The sequence below is a fragment of the Mytilus trossulus genome, unplaced genomic scaffold, assembly GCF_036588685.1.
Source record: "Mytilus trossulus isolate FHL-02 unplaced genomic scaffold, PNRI_Mtr1.1.1.hap1 h1tg000429l__unscaffolded, whole genome shotgun sequence".
NCBI lineage: Eukaryota > Metazoa > Mollusca > Bivalvia > Mytilida > Mytilidae > Mytilus > Mytilus trossulus.
In genome coordinates this window covers 373754-394054 of record NW_026963357.1, presented here as the reverse complement: position 1 = coordinate 394054, position 20301 = coordinate 373754, and the positions used below count along the sequence as shown (strand labels likewise).

The window sequence follows — 20301 nt, the reverse complement described above, 5'->3', positions numbered from 1 at the left end:
TCAAAGCTATGAACTGATAAATTTGATGTGGGACTTGTCAATAGAAAATAGACATGGAAAATTCTCGCTGTTTTTGTTGTTAGTTAAGTTATCATAACTTCACAGATTTCTTGTTGTAAACAAGATATACGCCGGGGTATTCAATGAAATTTACAATACGGCCGGTACAAGTTAAAAAAGACAAACAAGCAATTTCTTAACCAAATGTTTGGTTGATATGTTTCACCCAACAAAATCAAGGGAAGTGAAGGGTTCCAAATCAACCAAAGGCTAAGAATGAGTCTGAAATGACAACGAATTTATGAATGACGGTCGACAAATGGAGACATAAAGGCCACATCCATCAGGCAGGTTGCAGTCTGATCTTGAAAAAAGTATTTAATATATCAGTTCGGCGAAACAGACATTCCGTTCAGACATGCAAACCCCTGCCACCAAAAAAATGCCCGTTTTTATTCATCATGTTCATTAAATGCCGCCAGGATTTTTGTTTGAGGCAAAAATCAGAGTTATTTTTTTTTTCTCTCAAATATCTCAGACTGTCTCCTCAAATCAAATGGTTCGTACCTCAGACTTTGAATATAGCTAGAGCTTACACTGACTTGGGATCATTATTCAGCTATGTTATTTTAAAATTGGCTAGAGCGTTTGGGGTTAAACATGTTTTCGTAGGTAAATAATATTGCCTTGGAACTTTTTTCATGTGAGTGTAAATGTCTTTAGATTGTTTGGTGGAAAAGTGAAATAAAAGTTAATACGTTCTTGCTCAATCCTGTATCGCTTTGACGGTGTCATGATTGTCATCCTCAGCCTAAGCAATGTGTTACTGTAATTTGAATTTCAAAATGACTAATCGACGTTTTTTTCGACGCACTGTTCAACTCCACCATAGAGAATTACATGACTTTAACAATCAGTAAATTCCAGCGAAAAATATCTTTATATGTAAAGAATTGTCGCATAAAAATTAAATACTACAGTACACGGGAAATGAAAAAATTCACGAAGTCTAGTCTGATTAATCATTTTACCAAAAAAAAAAAAAAGCCAGAGTAAAGGGGGAGGGGGCGTACGCCCTCTATGCCCCCCTATGGATCCGCCACTGATATTTGTTTTTCGTAAATTGTTCTGTTATGATTTAGGCTGTTTTCTAAATTAGAGCGTTCCATATTTTTCATGTCAGGTCCTTTTATAGCCGATAATATACAGTATAAGGTTTTCTCATTGTTGATGCCGTGCAGTTGCCTGAAAGTGCTTACATCCGCTTCATTTGAACTTTGGTGGATAGTCGGCAATTAAACCACATCTCTGTATTCTTTATAGTGATGATGCTATTTTTAAAAAAATATTTGTAAATCTGTAAATTCTGTGTACAATAATATATCTAAAATTTTTCAATTATATGTACAATGGCACTGCTTAAGTTTTTCAATAATAAGGTAAAATGACATTGTTAAAATATGTCAATTTTCTGTACAATGAAAGTTGTAAAATACATCACTTATATGTACAATGGTAGTGCTAAAATATGTCAATTATATGTACAATGATAGTGCTAAAATATGTCAATTATATGTACAATGATAGTGCTAAAGTATGTCAATTATATGTACAATGATAGTGCTAAAGTATGTCAATTATATGTACAATGATAGTGCTAAAATATGTCCATTATAAGTACAATGATAGTGCTAAAATGTGTCAATTATATGTACAATGATAGCGCTAAAGTATGTCAATTATATGTACAATGATAGTGATAACATATGTCAATTATATATACAATGATAGTGCTAAAATATTTCAATTATCTGTACAAGGAAAGTTGTAAAACTACCTGATTAAAAGCTACAACCTGAAGCTGGACAGATGGACGAACGAACGGACGAACAAAAGAACATATAATGCAGAACAAAAAAAAAGGTATAATAAATGAACTATCGCTCACAAAAGTTTGTATTTTCATAAAAACACCATTAATGGCGAAAGGAAAGAAAATAAAACTGGACCTTAAGTTTAATTGAAAACCTCCAACTTTGTATCGAGAACAATTGTTTGTTTTACCATCTAAAACATTGAAATAAACAGTGTAACATATATACATGTGGAAGTTTCTCTCTGAGACAACATCACATCTACAACTCAAATTGTATAACAGAAATCTTTCATTGAATGAACATTTAATCATTCTTAATTATGTAGCCACACATTTATTAAAAGTTTTCAAGTTCAGGTTATCCATGAGTTTAAATCCCGTACGGGGCAGGTGCATTTGATTATAATCTTAATTGACTAAGATTGTCAGTTTTTCTACCGAATATCGTGGTTCTCTCCAGGTACTTCGTTACACACCACTCAATCAATCAATCAATCAATCAAGTAATCGGTAGGATATTCACAGCACCCCACATAATGGCCAATTACATGTCTTGAATAATAAACAATAATTGGTGCCACATTTGTCAACAAATACATGTATACGTTATTAGTAGTACTAGTACGTAGTATCTTTCTCTGATTATACAAACAACTCTGAAAATTTTGAACTGCTTTCTATTTCAGACTTTATGGTTATATCTCTCCCCTGTCACAATGCTAACTTAACCAGGTATCTAAATGACAAGCTGATCAACATATATTATAATCAAACAGACTGGTGTTGATTTCAGTTGACATATAATAAAGTTGAGACGCTATTTTCAATGTTTGATGAATAAACAAAAAGGTTTCATTTATTCATAAAAAAGTCATTACAAGAAAAACTTCTTCGTAGATGTAGTCTCTAACATTCCCATCTGACATTTTCCTGCCAAGCTTCCAGATTGTGGTGCATATTCTGGATTCGTAGCTAATTCACTTCTCACATTTCTTAATATCTCCTCGATATGTTCCTCATTGTATTTATTCTTGGCAACAGACACGAAAGCTCTTATGAAAAATGCTCCTTCATGAATATTTCGAATTGATATATATCCTGTAATTTAAAAGAAAAACTGTAACTTTTATAATTAACTAGTTGTTCCAATATTTTTTTAGATGATTGAATTTTAATTTGTTATAGTGAAAATAGATCATTCATACTGACCCAAAAGACTGCATCAAACACATACTATGGAAGTAAACATGTATCACTTTATATAAATGAAGTATTCCCCACCGGAATAGAAATTAATATTGCATGCAAAATCTGCTTATTGAGTCAGCAACATCTACCGAAACAATTTGCAAAATTGTAACTCAGACAAGAGTGCACATGCTGAAATGTCTTGCCTTTTTTACTTACCATTGATATTATGTATATAGTCCTAAATATAAAGCTTTACTACAACTATCACATAAAATTAACATGATCCAAGAAAATGAGGTCAAGGTCAGATAAATCAAACGAGAAATACATGCACACCTTACAATCCTTCACTACACGATATAATTTAGGGATGTCAACGAGTACTCGATTAATGCTCGGTACTACCGAGTATCGAATACCAAAATGATACTTGACTTATCAGTTTCTGTTAGAATGTTGTTGCCTAATTAAAGGACAATATTTTCTATCAAAAGCACCTCCTGTGAAATTAAATATAATTCAAAATAAAATACGTTTCGAAAGTTTGCGTTTAATTGTCATTTAAAATTCCCTCGAACAGAGGTAGCTAGCTATGAAGAAGAGGACAGTTCCTATGCTTACACTTTTAGCTAATCGTGTCTTATTCATTCCACCACCGCTGTACCGTCAGAGCAATGTTTTTTTATCAGTAATACTGTTACGTTACGGTAAAAAGTCGAGAAATCGACTCGTCCTAGAAAAGTTGAAGATAATATTTCTTAATAAAAACATAAATAAAAAATAATCTGTACAACCCTGTGTCGACCCTCAGAGAATGGTTAAAGCCATTATACAATTAGTAAGTCATAATTATAACACCTTTTTTGATCACTTAATGTGTTTTTGTACGATTCACAAATACTGTTGTTTGAGTTTACAATTTTCTATAGATGTTTATTGATTAATTGATCAGATAATTGTCACATAAGCAACACGACGGGTGCCGCATGTGGAATCACATAAGCAACAGGACGGGTGCCGCATATGGAATCACATAAGCAACACGACGGGTGCCGCATGTGGAATCACATAAGCAACACGACGGGTGCCGCATGTGGAATCACATAAGCAACACGACGGGTGCCGCATGTGGAATCACATAAGCAACACGACGGGTGCCGCATGTTGAATCACATAAGCAACACGACGGGTGCCGCATGTGGAGCAGGATCTGCTTACCCTTCCGGAGCACCTGAGATCACCCCTAGTTTTTGGTGGGGTTCGTGTTGTTTATTCTTTAGTTTTCTATGTTGTGTCATGTGTACTATTGTTTTTCTGTTTGTCTTTTTCATTTTTAGCCATGGCGTTGTCAGTTTGTTTTAGATTTATGAGTTTGACTGTCCCTTTGGTATCTTTCGTCCCTCTTTAATTACCAGTGGGTCGATGTCTCTGCTGGTGGACATTCCGCCCAGTAGCAAAACTACAATTGCATGAACTTACGAAGAACTAACAGGAAAATGGTTCGGACGTCGCCCAGTATAAAAAGGTCCGAAACAGACGTCACCATGGACATGGTGTCGTCTGATACGGCAGGTGTCCCCTCATCACCAGACATGACAAATATCCCAAACACGACTCATTCAGATCATCGTACTAGTGACAACAGCAACATTACACATATACAGCTATGTTCAGTTCTCCTTAAAGACATTTTGGTTTTTGATGACACAGTACAACACTGTCGCATTTCAAAATGTGAGACCAAAGGCTGCAAAACTTGTGCTATTTTAATTACAGATGCTGAATTCACTAGCAATTTGACCAAGAAGTCATATTTTACCAGAAGTTACGATGATCTGAATTGTAAATCGATAAATGTCGTCTACGGATTAGAGTGCAACCTTTGCGGATTGGTATACGTCGGTGAAACGAAAGGAAGGCTAAACAAACGGATGTGCGGTCATAGATCAGACATTAACCTCAATGCTAACGACATTCTATACCAGCATTTCAATCAGCCCGATCATTCCATCGTTTCTATGAAAGTTCGCATTATCGAAAAGATATACCATAGCTCTAACAATCCTAATCTTTCAACGACTCTCCATAGACAAAAAGAAGACTACTGGATTAGACAATTGGGAACTGCAACACCGTATGGCTGCAATGACAAAATTGATGGTATAGGTATTCTATCTAGTCCTTCGTGTAACTCGGTGAATGTGATGAATATTTTCAACTCGACTCCTCGACGTAGACGCAGTCATGGTCATCGTCATTATACATCACCCTCTCTGCATGATGTCTCTATTAATGACTTGCTGCCATTCATACAAAAACCGTTAGGTATTCATCACATTCGCACGAAACTTTATTCATTACCCCTTTCAAAACTTCATTCTCTGTTCAATTTATGTTTGGAATCCACTGTTACAAACCCTCATTCAAACCAATACAAACTTCAAGCTGTAATTTCGGATATTGCAAGTCACAGACTTTTCAAGCCAGTTTGCATTGGAAAAGATGAAAAAGAGAAAATATCTTTTCTAAATCTTTCCTTTGCCAACAAAGGTCTCGATGGCGTCAACCTTGGCAATATCCTTCATCATAAATTAGTTCAATCGAAAATACCTCCTTATTTTAAAGACCAGTCTGTACCAATAATTTCTTATACCTATACCAAACCTTTTGCAACTAAAATTTTCAATTACAAACGCGTTTTGCAGGATCTCGATATTGACGACTTCAAGTCTAAAGCTCCTGATTGCACTGGTGCTAGTTCCCAATTCACATATAATCCTGCTGGCCACGTTATTACCGGTGACCTTAACATTGTTAATAACACTTCTCTACGAAACGTGTAATCGAAAGGTCCGAAATATCGTGAGCCTAAATCCATCAATTGGAAATACAACTAAAAAATGTTGATGGATTCAGTCGAGGATTATGCCAGGCAATGGGCTAAGCGCGAGAAGGAAGACGAAGACACTCTATCCGAATGGATAAAGGCAGTGAGGTCCTTAATACAAATCAGAATTAAGAAACGGAATGGGTCCATCAATGTCCATGCTACGTCAATTTTTAAAGACCCAAATGTTGCTAAACACCTATCCGACCTCCATGATAAATATGTTGTTGTCCCCGCAGACAAAGCCCAAATAACATCGTTTTTGTCTGTAAAAGTCATTACATTAATTGCTTGATAAACGAATTAGGTATAGACAATTAACTTGGAAACTCAACATATACCCTCACGACACTTACCAAAGAGGAAATCCTGGATAATCATAGGTCTGTTCTTTGTTCCTTTGGTATTTCAACCAAAGATGAAGAACTGGATCTTCCATCACTGTATTGGATACCTAAACTACATAAGTGTCCTTACAAACAGCGGTATATTGCTGGGTCTTCCAAGTGCTCCACAAAACCTCTTTCTAAATTATTAACATCCATTTTATCAGCAATCAAAGACGGGCTTCAAAGTTATTGTGAAACTGCCTATTCTAGAGGTGGCGTGAATCAGATGTGGATACTTAAAAATTCCAAAGATCTTTTAGAGTACATACAATCTAACTCTCTTTCATCTTGTAACAGTATTAAAACATTTGACTTCTCTACTCTTTACACAAGTATTCCACATTCCAAACTTAAAGACAAATTAAAAGAGTTGGTATTACTTTGCTTCATAAAAAAGAATGGCCAACGTAGATACAAGTATCTTGTCTTAGGGAGGGATAAATCCTACTTTGTAAAGAATCACTCTGATTCAAACAAAAAAATTCTCTGAAACCGATATTATCAAGATGCTGGATTTCTTGATTGACAACATATTTGTTACGTTCGGAGGACGTTTTTTTCAACAGACTGTCGGCATCCCAATGGGAACAAACTGTGCCCCTCTACTTGCTGACTTGTTTCTTTATTATTATGAGGCTGACTTCATGCAGGAACTTCTTAGGAAGAAAGATAAAAAGTTAGCAATATTCTTTAACTCTACTTTCCGCTATATAGATGACGTTCTTTCACTAAACAATTCAAAGTTTGGTGACTATGTGGAACGCATCTATCCCATCGAATTGGAGATAAAGGATACTACAGATACAGTTAAGTCAGCTTCATATCTTGACTTACATCTAGAAATTGACAATGAGGGTCGGTTGAAGACAAAACTTTACGACAAAAGAGATGATTTCAGCTTTCCAATTGTGAACTTTCCATTTCTAAGTAGCAACATTCCAGCAGCACCTGCATACGGGGTATATATCTCTCAATTGATACGATATTCCCGTGCTTGCATTTCCTATCATGATTTTCTTGATAGAGGGTTACTGCTCACAAGGAAGCTATTAAATCAAGAGTTCCAAATGGTGAAGTTGAAATCATCCCTTCGTAAATTTTACGGACGCCATCACGAGTTGGTTGACCGTTATGGAATAACCATTTCACAAATGATATCGGATATGTTCCTCACGTCGTAACTACAATCCCCTTCCCTTTCATGAATTTGACCTACCGAATTAGACTACTTACCGGATTTGTAATCACATAAGCAACACGACGGGTGCTGCCTGTGGAGCAGGATCTGTTTACCCTTCCGGAGCACCTGAGATCACCCCTAGTTTTTGGTGGGGTTCGTGTTGTTTATTCTTTAATTTTCTATGTTGTGTCATGTGTACTATTGTTTTTCTGTTTGTCTTTTTCATTTTTAGCCATGGCGTTGTCAGTTTGTTTTAGATTTATGAGTTTGACTGTCCCTTTGGTATCTTTCGTCCCTCTTTTATTACCACTGGGTCGATGTCTCTGCTGGTGGACATTTTGTCCTCGAGGATATCATCCGCCCAGTAGCAAAACTACAATTGCATGAACTTACGAAGAACTAAAAGGAAACTGGCTCGGACGTCGCCCAGTATAAAAAGGTCAGAAACAGACGTCACCATGGACACGGTGTCGTCTGATACGGCAGGTGTCTCCTCATCACCAGACATGACAAATATCCCAAACACGACTCATTCAGATCATCGTCCTAGTGACAACAGCAACATTACACATATACAGCCATGTTCAGTTCTCCTCAAAGACATTTTGGTTTTTGATGACACAGTACAACACTGTCGCATTTCAAAATGTGAGACCAAAGGCTGCAAAACTTGTGCTATTTTAATTACAGATGCTGAATTCACTAGCAATTTGACCAAGAAGTCATATTTTACCAGAAGTTACGATGATCTGAATTGTAAATCGATAAATGTCGTCTACGGATTAGAGTGCAACCTTTGCGGATTGGTATACGTCGGTGAAACGAAAGGAAGGCTAAACAAACGGATGTGCGGTCATAGATCAGACATTAACCTCAATGCTAACGACATTCTATACCAGCATTTCAATCAGCCCGATCATTCCATCGTTTCTATGACAGTTCGCATTATCGAAAAGATATACCATAGCTCTAACAATCCTAATCTTTCAACGACTCTCCGTAGACAAAAAAAGACTACTGGATTAGACAATTGGGAACTGCAACACCGTATGGCTGCAATGACAAAATTGATGGTATAGGTATTCTATCTAGTCCTTCGTTTAACTCGGTGAATGTGATGAATATTTTCAACTCGACTCCTCGACGTAGACGCAGTCATGGTCATCGTCATTATACATCACCCTCTCTGCATGATGTCTCTATTAATGACTTGCTGCCATTCATACAAAAACCGTTAGGTATTCATCACATTCGCACGAAACTTTATTCATTACCCCTTTCAAAACTTCATTCTCTGTTCAATTTATGTTTGGAATCCACTGTTACAAACCCTCATTACAACCAATACAAACTTGAAGCTATAATTTCGGATATTGCAAGTCACAGACTTTTCAAGCCAGTTCGCATAGGAAAAGATGAAAAAGAGAAAATATCTTTTCTAAATCTTTCCTTTGCCAACAAAGGTCTCGATGGCGTCAACCTTGGCAATATCCTTCATCATAAATTAGTTCAATCGAAAATACCTCCTTATTTTAAAGACCAGTCTGTACCAATAATTTCTTATACCTATACCAAACCTTTTGCAACTAAAATTTTCAATTACAAACGCGTTTTGCAGGATCTCGATATTGACGAATTCAAGTCTAAAGCTCCTGATTGCACTGGTGCTAGTTCCCAATTCACATATAATCCTGCTGGCCACGTTATTACCGGTGACCTTAACATTGTTAATAACACTTCTCTACGAAACGTGTAATCGAAAGGTCCGAAATATCGTGAGCCTAAATCCATCAATTGGAAATACAACTAAAAAATGTTGATGGATTCAGTCGAGGATTATGCCAGGCAATGGGCTAAGCGCGAGAAGGAAGACGAAGACACTCTATCCGAATGGATAAAGGCAGTGAGGTCCTTAATACAAATCAGAATTAAGAAACGGAATGGGTCCATCAATGTCCATGCTACGTCAATTTTTAAAGACCCAAATGTTGCTAAACACCTATCCGACCTCCATGATAAATATGTTGTTGTCCCCGCAGACAAAGCCCAAATAACATCGTTTTTGTCTGTAAAAGTCATTACATTAATTGCTTGATAAACGAATTAGGTATAGACAATTAACTTGGAAACTCAACATATACCCTCACGACACTTACCAAAGAGGAAATCCTGGATAATCATAGGTCTGTTCTTTGTTCCTTTGGTATTTCAACCAAAGATGAAGAACTGGATCTTCCATCACTGTATTGGATACCTAAACTACATAAGTGTCCTTACAAACAGCGGTATATTGCTGGGTCTTCCAAGTGCTCCACAAAACCTCTTTCTAAATTATTAACATCCATTTTATCAGCAATCAAAGACGGGCTTCAAAGTTATTGTGAAACTGCCTATTCTAGAGGTGGCGTGAATCAGATGTGGATACTTAAAAATTCCAAAGATCTTTTAGAGTACATACAATCTAACTCTCTTTCATCTTGTAACAGTATTAAAACATTTGACTTCTCTACTCTTTACACAAGTATTCCACATTCCAAACTTAAAGACAAATTAAAAGAGTTGGTATTACTTTGTTTCATAAAAAAGAATGGCCAACGTAGATACAAGTATCTTGTCTTAGGGAGGGATAAATCCTACTTTGTAAAGAATCACTCTGATTCAAACAAAAAAATTCTCTGAAACCGATATTATCAAGATGCTGGATTTCTTGATTGACAACATATTTGTTACGTTCGGAGGACGTTTTTTTCAACAGACTGTCGGCATCCCAATGGGAACAAACTGTGCCCCTCTACTTGCTGACTTGTTTCTTTATTATTATGAGGCTGACTTCATGCAGGAACTTCTTAGGAAGAAAGATAAAAAGTTAGCAATATTCTTTAACTCTACTTTCCGCTATATAGATGACGTTCTTTCACTAAACAATTCAAAGTTTGGTGACTATGTGGAACGCATCTATCCCATCGAATTGGAGATAAAGGATACTACAGATACAGTTAAGTCAGCTTCATATCTTGACTTACATCTAGAAATTGACAATGAGGGTCGGTTGAAGACAAAACTTTACGACAAAAGAGATGATTTCAGCTTTCCAATTGTGAACTTTCCATTTCTAAGTAGCAACATTCCAGCAGCACCTGCATACGGGGTATATATCTCTCAATTGATACGATATTCCCGTGCTTGCATTTCCTATCATGATTTTCTTGATAGAGGGTTACTGCTCACAAGGAAGCTATTAAATCAAGAGTTCCAAATGGTGAAGTTGAAATCATCCCTTCGTAAATTTTACGGACGCCATCACGAGTTGGTTGACCGTTATGGAATAACCATTTCACAAATGATATCGGATATGTTCCTCACGTCGTCACTACAATCCCCTTCCCTTTCATGAATTTGACCTACCGAATTAGACTACTTACCGGATTTGTAATCAAATAAGCAACACGACGGGTGCTGCCTGTGGAGCAGGATCTGTTTACCCTTCCGGAGCACCTGAGATCACCCCTAGTTTTTGGTGGGGTTCGTGTTGTTTATTCTTTAATTTTCTATGTTGTGTCATGTGTACTATTGTTTTTCTGTTTGTCTTTTTCATTTTTAGCCATGGCGTTGTCAGTTTGTTTTAGATTTATGAGTTTGACTGTCCCTTTGGTATCTTTCGTCCCTCTTTTATTACCACTGGGTCGATGTCTCTGCTGGTGGACATTTTGTCCTCGAGGATATCATCCGCCCAGTAGCAAAACTACAATTGCATGAACTTACGAAGAACTAAAAGGAAACTGGCTCGGACGTCGCCCAGTATAAAAAGGTCAGAAACAGACGTCACCATGGACACGGTGTCGTCTGATACGGCAGGTGTCTCCTCATCACCAGACATGACAAATATCCCAAACACGACTCATTCAGATCATCGTCCTAGTGACAACAGCAACATTACACATATACAGCCATGTTCAGTTCTCCTCAAAGACATTTTGGTTTTTGATGACACAGTACAACACTGTCGCATTTCAAAATGTGAGACCAAAGGCTGCAAAACTTGTGCTATTTTAATTACAGATGCTGAATTCACTAGCAATTTGACCAAGAAGTCATATTTTACCAGAAGTTACGATGATCTGAATTGTAAATCGATAAATGTCGTCTACGGATTAGAGTGCAACCTTTGCGGATTGGTATACGTCGGTGAAACGAAAGGAAGGCTAAACAAACGGATGTGCGGTCATAGATCAGACATTAACCTCAATGCTAACGACATTCTATACCAGCATTTCAATCAGCCCGATCATTCCATCGTTTCTATGACAGTTCGCATTATCGAAAAGATATACCATAGCTCTAACAATCCTAATCTTTCAACGACTCTCCGTAGACAAAAAAAGACTACTGGATTAGACAATTGGGAACTGCAACACCGTATGGCTGCAATGACAAAATTGATGGTATAGGTATTCTATCTAGTCCTTCGTTTAACTCGGTGAATGTGATGAATATTTTCAACTCGACTCCTCGACGTAGACGCAGTCATGGTCATCGTCATTATACATCACCCTCTCTGCATGATGTCTCTATTAATGACTTGCTGCCATTCATACAAAAACCGTTAGGTATTCATCACATTCGCACGAAACTTTATTCATTACCCCTTTCAAAACTTCATTCTCTGTTCAATTTATGTTTGGAATCCACTGTTACAAACCCTCATTACAACCAATACAAACTTGAAGCTATAATTTCGGATATTGCAAGTCACAGACTTTTCAAGCCAGTTCGCATAGGAAAAGATGAAAAAGAGAAAATATCTTTTCTAAATCTTTCCTTTGCCAACAAAGGTCTCGATGGCGTCAACCTTGGCAATATCCTTCATCATAAATTAGTTCAATCGAAAATACCTCCTTATTTTAAAGACCAGTCTGTACCAATAATTTCTTATACCTATACCAAACCTATTGCCACTAAAATTTTCAATTACAAACGCGTTTTGCAGGATCTTGATATTGACGAATTCAAGTCTAAACCTCCTGATTGCACTTGTGCTAGTTCCCAATTCACATATAATCCTGATGGCCACGTTATTACCGGTGACCTTAACATTGTTTATAACACTTCTCTACGAAACGTGTTATCGAAAGGTCCGAAATATCGTGAGCCTAAATCCATCAATTGGAAATACAACTTAAAAATTTTGATGGATTCAGTCGAGGATTATGCCAGGCAATGGGCTAAGCGCGAGAAGGAAGACGTAGACACTCTATTCGAATGGATAAAGGCAGTGAGGTCCTTAATACAAATCAGAATTAAGAAACTGAATGGGTCCATCAATGCCCATGCTACGTCAATTTTTAAAGACCCAAATGTTGCTAAACACCTATCCGACCTCCATGATAAATATGTTGTTGTCCCCGCAGACAAAGCCCCAAATAACATCGTTTTTGTTTGTAAAAGTCATTACATTAATTGCTTGATAAACGAATTAGGTATAGACAATTAACTTGGAAACTCAACATATACCCTCACGACACTTACCAAGGAGGAAATCCTGGATAATCATAGGTCTGTTCTTTGTTCCTTTGGTATTTCAACCAAAGATGAAGAACTGGATCTTCCATCACTGTATTGGATACCTAAACTACATAAGTGTCCTTACAAACAGCGGTATATTGCTGGGTCTTCAAAGTGTCCACAAAACCTCTTTCTAAATTATTAACATCCATTTTATCAGCAATCAAAGACGGGCTTCAAAGTTATTGTGAAACTGCCTATTCTAGAGGTGGCGTGAATCAGATGTGGATACTTAAAAATTCCAAAGATCTTTTAGAGTACATACAATCTAACTCTCTTTCATCTTGTAACAGTATTAAAACATTTGACTTCTCTACTCTTTACACAAGTATTCCACATTCCAAACTTAAAGACAAATTAAAAGAGTTGGTATTACTTTGCTTCATAAAAAAGAATGGCCAACGTAGATACAAGTATCTTGTCTTAGGGAGGGATAAATCCTACTTTGTAAAGAATCACTCTGATTCAAACAAAAAATTCTCTGAAACCGATATTATCAAGATGCTGGATTTCTTGATTGACAACATATTTGTTACGTTCGGAGGACGTGTTTTTCAACAGACTGTCGGCATCCCAATGGGAACAAACTGTGCCCCTCTACTTGCTGACTTGTTTCTTTATTATTATGAGGCTGACTTCATGCAGGAACTTCTTAGGAAGAAAGATAAGAAGTTAGCAATATCCTTTAACTCTACTTTCCGCTATATAGATGACGTTCTTTCACTAAACAATTCAAAGTTTGGTGGCTATGTGGAACGCATCTATCCCATCGAATTGGAGATAAAGGATACTACAGATACAGTTAAGTCAGCTTCATATCTTGACTTACATCTAGAAATTGACAATGAGGGTCGGTTGAAGACAAAACTTTACGACAAAAGAGATGATTTCAGCTTTCTAATTGTGAACTTTCCATTTCTAAGTAGCAACATTCCAGCAGCACCTGCATACGGGGTATATATCTCTCAATTGATACGATATTCCCGTGCTTGCATTTCCTATCATGATTTTCTTGATAGAGGGTTACTGCTCACAAGGAAGCTATTAAATCAAGAGTTCCAAATGGTGAAGTTGAAATCATCCCTTCGTAAATTTTACGGACGCCATCACGAGTTGGTTGACCGTTATGGAATAACAATTTCACAAACGATATCGGATATGTTCCTCACGTCGTAACTACAATCCCCTTCCCTTTCATGAATTTGACCTACCGAATTAGACTATTTATCGGATTTGTAATCACATAAGCAACACGACGGGTGCCGCATGTGGAGCAGGATCTGCTTACCCTTCCGGAGCACCTGAGATCACCCCTAGTTTTTGGTGGGGTTCGTGTTGTTTATTCTTTAGTTTTCTATGTTGTGTCATGTGTACTATTGTTTTTCTGTTTGTCTTTTTTCATTTTTAGCCATGGCGTTGTCAGTTTGTTTTAGATTTATGAGTTTGACTGTCCCTTTGGTATCTTTCGTCCCTCTTTTACATAATTAGTGCATGTAGTAAATGAGCTAATTAGGATATACAATTTCTGGGACTAGTTAATCAGGTCCTACATTTATGTATCTAATAATGATGAGAGTTTTACGTTCATTACAACGAACAACAAACAATAGGTAACATGGGTATAGTTTAGTGTTTCCATTTTGTAAATATTTTACCAAGCGAATACTCGAGTATCACTCGGTAAATCAAATGAGTACTCGATTAATAAAACTTCACCGAGTTCAGAGGCGGATTTAGGGGGGGGGGGGGGGCTTTTTTTCAGAAACATTTTGGTTGGTTTTATAGTGAATCACTTAATCGTGACGGAATCGTGACAGATATTAACAGCTTAAAATCCTTCCATACACCAAATATACTTGACCTATTGCTTATAGTTTAAGAAAAACAGACCAAAACACAAAAGCTAAACAGTAAGTTACGAAACGTGAAAATGAGGTGATAAAACCTGCGAGTCTGACATGTACATAATAAAATATGTCTATACACCAAATATAGTTGACCCATGCATTGCATATAGTATTAGAAAAAGGAAAAAAACTCAACAAAAACTAAACTTTGACCATTGAACCATGAAAATGAGGTCAAAGTCATATGACACCTGCCACTTGGACATGCGTACCTTACAATCAATTCATACACCAACTTCATTGTATAGTATACCTACAGCATACAGTATAAGAAAAACCTGACCAAAACACAAAAACTTAACTATAACCACTGAAAATGGAGTCAAGGTCAGATGACACTTGCAGTTGGACATTTATACCTTACAACCCTTCCATACACCAGCTATACTAGACCTATTGCATATAGTATCTGAGATACGGACTTGACCACCAAAACGTAATCTTGTTCACTGATCCATGAAATGAGGTCAAGGTCAAATGAAAACTGTCTGACGGGCATGAGGACCTTGTAAGGTACGAACATACCAACTATAGTTATCTTATTACTCATAATAAAAGTGAAATTAACATTACAAGAAATCTTCACTTTTTACGAAGTAGTCACTGAACCATGAAAATAAGGTCAAGGACAATATACATGTGACAGACGAAATCTTTGTAACATATAGACGCCTTATGTTACAAAGTTTCCGTCTGTCACATTTATATTGTCCTTGACCTTATTTTCATGGTTAAGCATCTATATACATAGTATGCAGCATCTAGGTCTTTCACCTTCTTTTAAGAAGCTACTTAACACCGTCGCAGCAGGATCACTATCCCATTGTGGAGCTTTCTGCGACAAAAGTCGCAGGCTCGACAAAAATCACATTAACTCTCCAGATATTTTGTATTGATGTATTTGATTACACTTTCTAATGCCCTCCAAAAATTCAAAATATAATCCACAAAACCAATATTTCCAAGGGGGGTATTATAATCAAATCTGATATAATTCCATTGGAGTGTTTTGCAACAACCTAAGGAATGTTATGACATTTTCTTAAAGCATGAACTAATCAACAAATATCTTAAAGAATAACAAAGAAAAAGATCAGCATTAAAACACTGCACTTTTGAAAAATGGTTATTTTTTTACTAATTCTTACCTTCAATATTGCAATATATGATAAAAAAAAGTTCATATATCAATGAAAACATCATTTATGTTCATACCGTCCAGCAGTTAAAAAGAGTCTATACCCAGCTAATGGGTAGAATGTACACGAAATACAAATCAGCATTTACCCAGAATGCCCTAGACAACGATCATTTGCAGTCTCTTTTTAACTTTTTATAAGATATTAAGAAAAATTGTTAACTCCGCTAGAGCATCTAACATTATGTTGATATTAAACACCACAAGTCCTTAAAGACTAGACGTTAAAAGTGAGCAGATCACTGAATCAACAGATGGTAGCCTTGAAGTGAAAAGTGACTAGATCACTGTATCAACAGATGGACACCGTGAAGTTAAAAGTGGACAGACCACTCTATCAACATATGGAAGCCGTGCAGTTAAAAATGGGCAGTTCACTTTATCAACAGATGGTAGCCTTGAAGTTAAGAGTAAGCAGATCACTATATCAACAGAAGGACGCCGTGAAATTAAAAGTGAGCAGACCACTCTATTAACAGATGGTAGCCTTGGAATTAAAAGTGAGCAGATCATTTTATCTACAGATGGAAGCCTAAAAGCGAGCAGACCATTCTATCAACAGATGGTAGCCTTGAAGTTAAAAACTAGCAGACCATTCCATCAACAGATGGACACCTTGAAGTTAACAGCGAGCAGACCATTCTATCAACAGATGGACACCTTGCAGTCAAAAATGAGCAGACCATTCTATCAACAGATGGAAGCCTTGAAGTTAAAAACGAGCAGACCATTCTATCAACAGATGGTTAAATTGAAGTTAAAAGCGAGCAGACCACTCTATCAACAGATGGTAGCCGTGAAGTTAAAAAAGAGCAGACCATTCTATCAACAGATGGACACCTTGAAGTCAAAAATGAGCAGACCATTCTATCAACAGATGGAAGCCTAGAAGTTAAAAACGAGCAGACCATTCTATCAACAGATGGTTACATTGAAGTTAAAAGCGAGCAGACCACTCTATCAACAGATGGTAGCCGTGAAGTTAAAAGTGAGCAGACCATTCTATCTACAGATTGAAGCCTTGAAGTTAAAAAAGAGCAGACCATTCTATCAACAGATGGACACCTTGAAGTTAAAAATGAGCAGACCACTCTATCAACAGATGGACACCTTGAAGTTAAAAGCGAGCAGACCATTCTATCAACAGATGGAAGCCTTGAATTTATAAAACGAGCAGACCATTCTATCAACAGATGGTAGCCTTGAAGTTAAAAGCGAGCAGACCATTCTATCAACAGATGGTAGCCTTGAAGTTAAAAGCGAGCAGACCATTCTATCAACAGATGGTAGCCTTGAAGTTAAAAGCGAGCACACCATTCTATCAACAGATGGTAGCCTTGAAGTTGAAAGTGAGCAGACCATTATATCAACAGATGGTAGCCTTGAAGTTAAAAGCGAGCACACCATTCTATCAACAGATGGTAGCCTTGAAATTAAAAGCGAGCAGATCACTCTATCAATAGATGGCAGCATTGAAATAAGAAGTGAGCACATCACATTATTAACAGATGCTAGCCGTGAAGTTAAAAGTGAGCAAATCACTTTGTCAACAGATGGAAGCCGTAGAGTTAAAAGTGGGCAGACCATTCTATCAATTGATGGTAGCCTTGAAGTTAAAAGCGAGCAGATCACTTAATCAACAGATGGAAGCTTTGAAGTTAAAAATCAGCAGACCATTCTGTCAACAGATGGACACCTTGATGTTAAAAGCGAGCAGACCACTCTATCAACAGATGGTAGCCTTGAAGTTAAAAACGAGCAGACCATTTTATCAACAGATGGTAGCCTTGAAGTTAAAAGCGAGCAGACCATTTTATCAACAGATGGTAGCCTTGAAGTTAAAAGCGAGCAGACCATTCTATCAACAGATGGTAGCCTTTAAGTTAAAAGCGAGCAGACCATTTTATCAACAGATGGTAGCCTTGAAGTTAAAAGCGAGCAGACCATTCTATCAACAGATGGTAGCCTTGAAGTTAAAAGCGAGCAGACCATTTTATCAACAGATGGTAGCCTTGAAGTTAAAAGCGAGCAGACCATTCTATCAACAGATGGTAGCCTTTAAGTTAAAAGCGAGCAGACCATTTTATCAACAGATGGTAGCCTTGAAGTTAAAAGCGAGCACACCATTCTATCAACAGATGGTAGCCTTGAAATTAAAAGCGAGCAGATCACTCTATCAATAGATGGCAGCATTGAAATTAGAAGTGAGCACATCACTTTATCAACAGATGGTAGCCTTGAAGTAATAAATGAGCAGACCACTGAATCAACAGATGGTAGCCGTGAAGTTAAAAGTGAGCAAATCACTTTATTTACAGATGGAAGCCGTAGAGTTGAAAGTGGGCAGACCATTCTATCAATAGATGGTAGCCTTGAAGTTAAAAGCGAGCAGATCACTTAATCAACAGATGGTAGCCTTGACGTAACAAATGAGCAGACTACTGAATCAACATATGGTAGCCTTAAAGTTAAAAGCGAGCAGACCACTTAATCAACAGATGGTAGCCTTGAAGTAATAAATGAGCAGACCACTGAATCAACAGATGGTAGCCTTAAAGTTAAAAGCGAGCAGATCACTTAATCAACAGATGGTAGTCTTGAAGTAATAAATGAGCAGACCACTGAATCAACAGATGGTAGCCTTAAAGTTAAAAGCTAGCAGATTACTCTATTACAATATGAAACCTTTGAAGTTAAAAGTGACTAGATCACTCTATCAACACATGGAGAAAAGGAAAATTAAAAACAGAAAGTCCCTAATCAAATGGCAAAATCAGAAGCTCAAACACATCAAACGATGGATAACATCTTTCATATTCCTGACTTGGTACAGGCATTTTCTTATGTAGAAATTGGTGGATTAAACCTGGTTTTATAGCTAGCTAAACCTCTCACTTGTATGACAGTCACATCAAATTCCATTATATTGACAACAATGCGTTAACAAAACAAACAGGCCTAATAGGTAAACATGTCAAAAATATGGGTACATCAGTCAACATTGTTTTATATTTTCATAATCTTAATGTGAAAATGAAATAAGAATATCAACGACAAAACGTAAAAAGACAGGTGAGATACATTTGAACTCTAGCATTGGCTGGCACTCAATTACCAGTCAATGATGTTGAAAAAATTACCATTTTCCTCTTCGTTCTATTAATAATAACTACAATAAATCTCATTTAGAATATAATCCCAATGGTCAAGAACTGATAAAAAATCAACTTATAAAAACCTATTTGTATTTGCCTGGCCTGTTCAACAGATGTTGAAAGGCATCAACCCATTTCAGCTGAACGAGGTTCGAGTCATATCAGTTTTTGTCATCATGTTTTCCCGTTATACTATTGCACATTGTATTTCTTATCTGGTCTCTTAATGTTGTAAACAGTTTTATTTTCCAACCCATCAACATAAACAGCATAAAATTTTACATATCACACAGAAAAGGCAAGTCAACTTAAACATAAACAAAATATTAAAGATAGTTTACCTGGTGTTGTTGCATATGCTACAATAATGTCAGCATCTTTTGGAACATGTTCAGAATAATAACTATGAGCATCAGTAGAGAACATTTCTGATAAGCCAGATGGCTTACCTACAAATCCTGGTTGGAACACAGACATTTCAACAGAATTTCTTCTTTGCCTGTTTCCACATGTTCCAGGAAATTCATCATACCCTTTAACATGTCCAGTATGGATTTCAGTTTCAAAACAATCAGACACAACCACTTTTTCCAGCTCTTCTTTTCCACGACAAGCTTGAATGAGGAATACTTTTGGTTTACCTGAAATTAAATTAAAAAGTTAATAATACTTGAGATTAATTGTCGAAATCAGTTTTAAGGAAGGTCGTTCACATTATCCCAACCAGTTGCAATCCTCATTGATGCTTCATTCATGATACAATACTTCAATGACAGTTGTCACTAGTCATACTATTCCAACCAGTTTTACTCCTCAATTAAGTAACCATTCATGATACAATACTTTAATGACAGTTGTCACTAGTCATACAATTCGAACCAGTTTTACTCCTCAAATATGTAACCATTCATGATCCAATACTTCAATAAAATTTATTATTGATATTTTAAGAAATT

The 20301-nt window shown here is 36.7% G+C and overlaps 1 protein-coding gene across 1 annotated transcript; it reads right to left on the bottom strand.

Moving 5' to 3' along the window:
• Positions 1-2518: 2518 nt before the first annotated feature.
• LOC134702298 (caspase-3-like) lies at positions 2519-19847 on the bottom strand. Its single transcript, XM_063563280.1, has 2 exons — positions 19687-19847; positions 2519-2974 (listed from the first exon to the last, which is right to left on the bottom strand). Exons 1-2 carry the CDS (start codon positions 19820-19822, stop codon positions 2751-2753), a joined length of 360 nt encoding a protein of 119 aa, XP_063419350.1. The 5' UTR covers positions 19823-19847; the 3' UTR covers positions 2519-2750.
• Between the last annotated feature and the right edge of the window lie 454 nt (positions 19848-20301).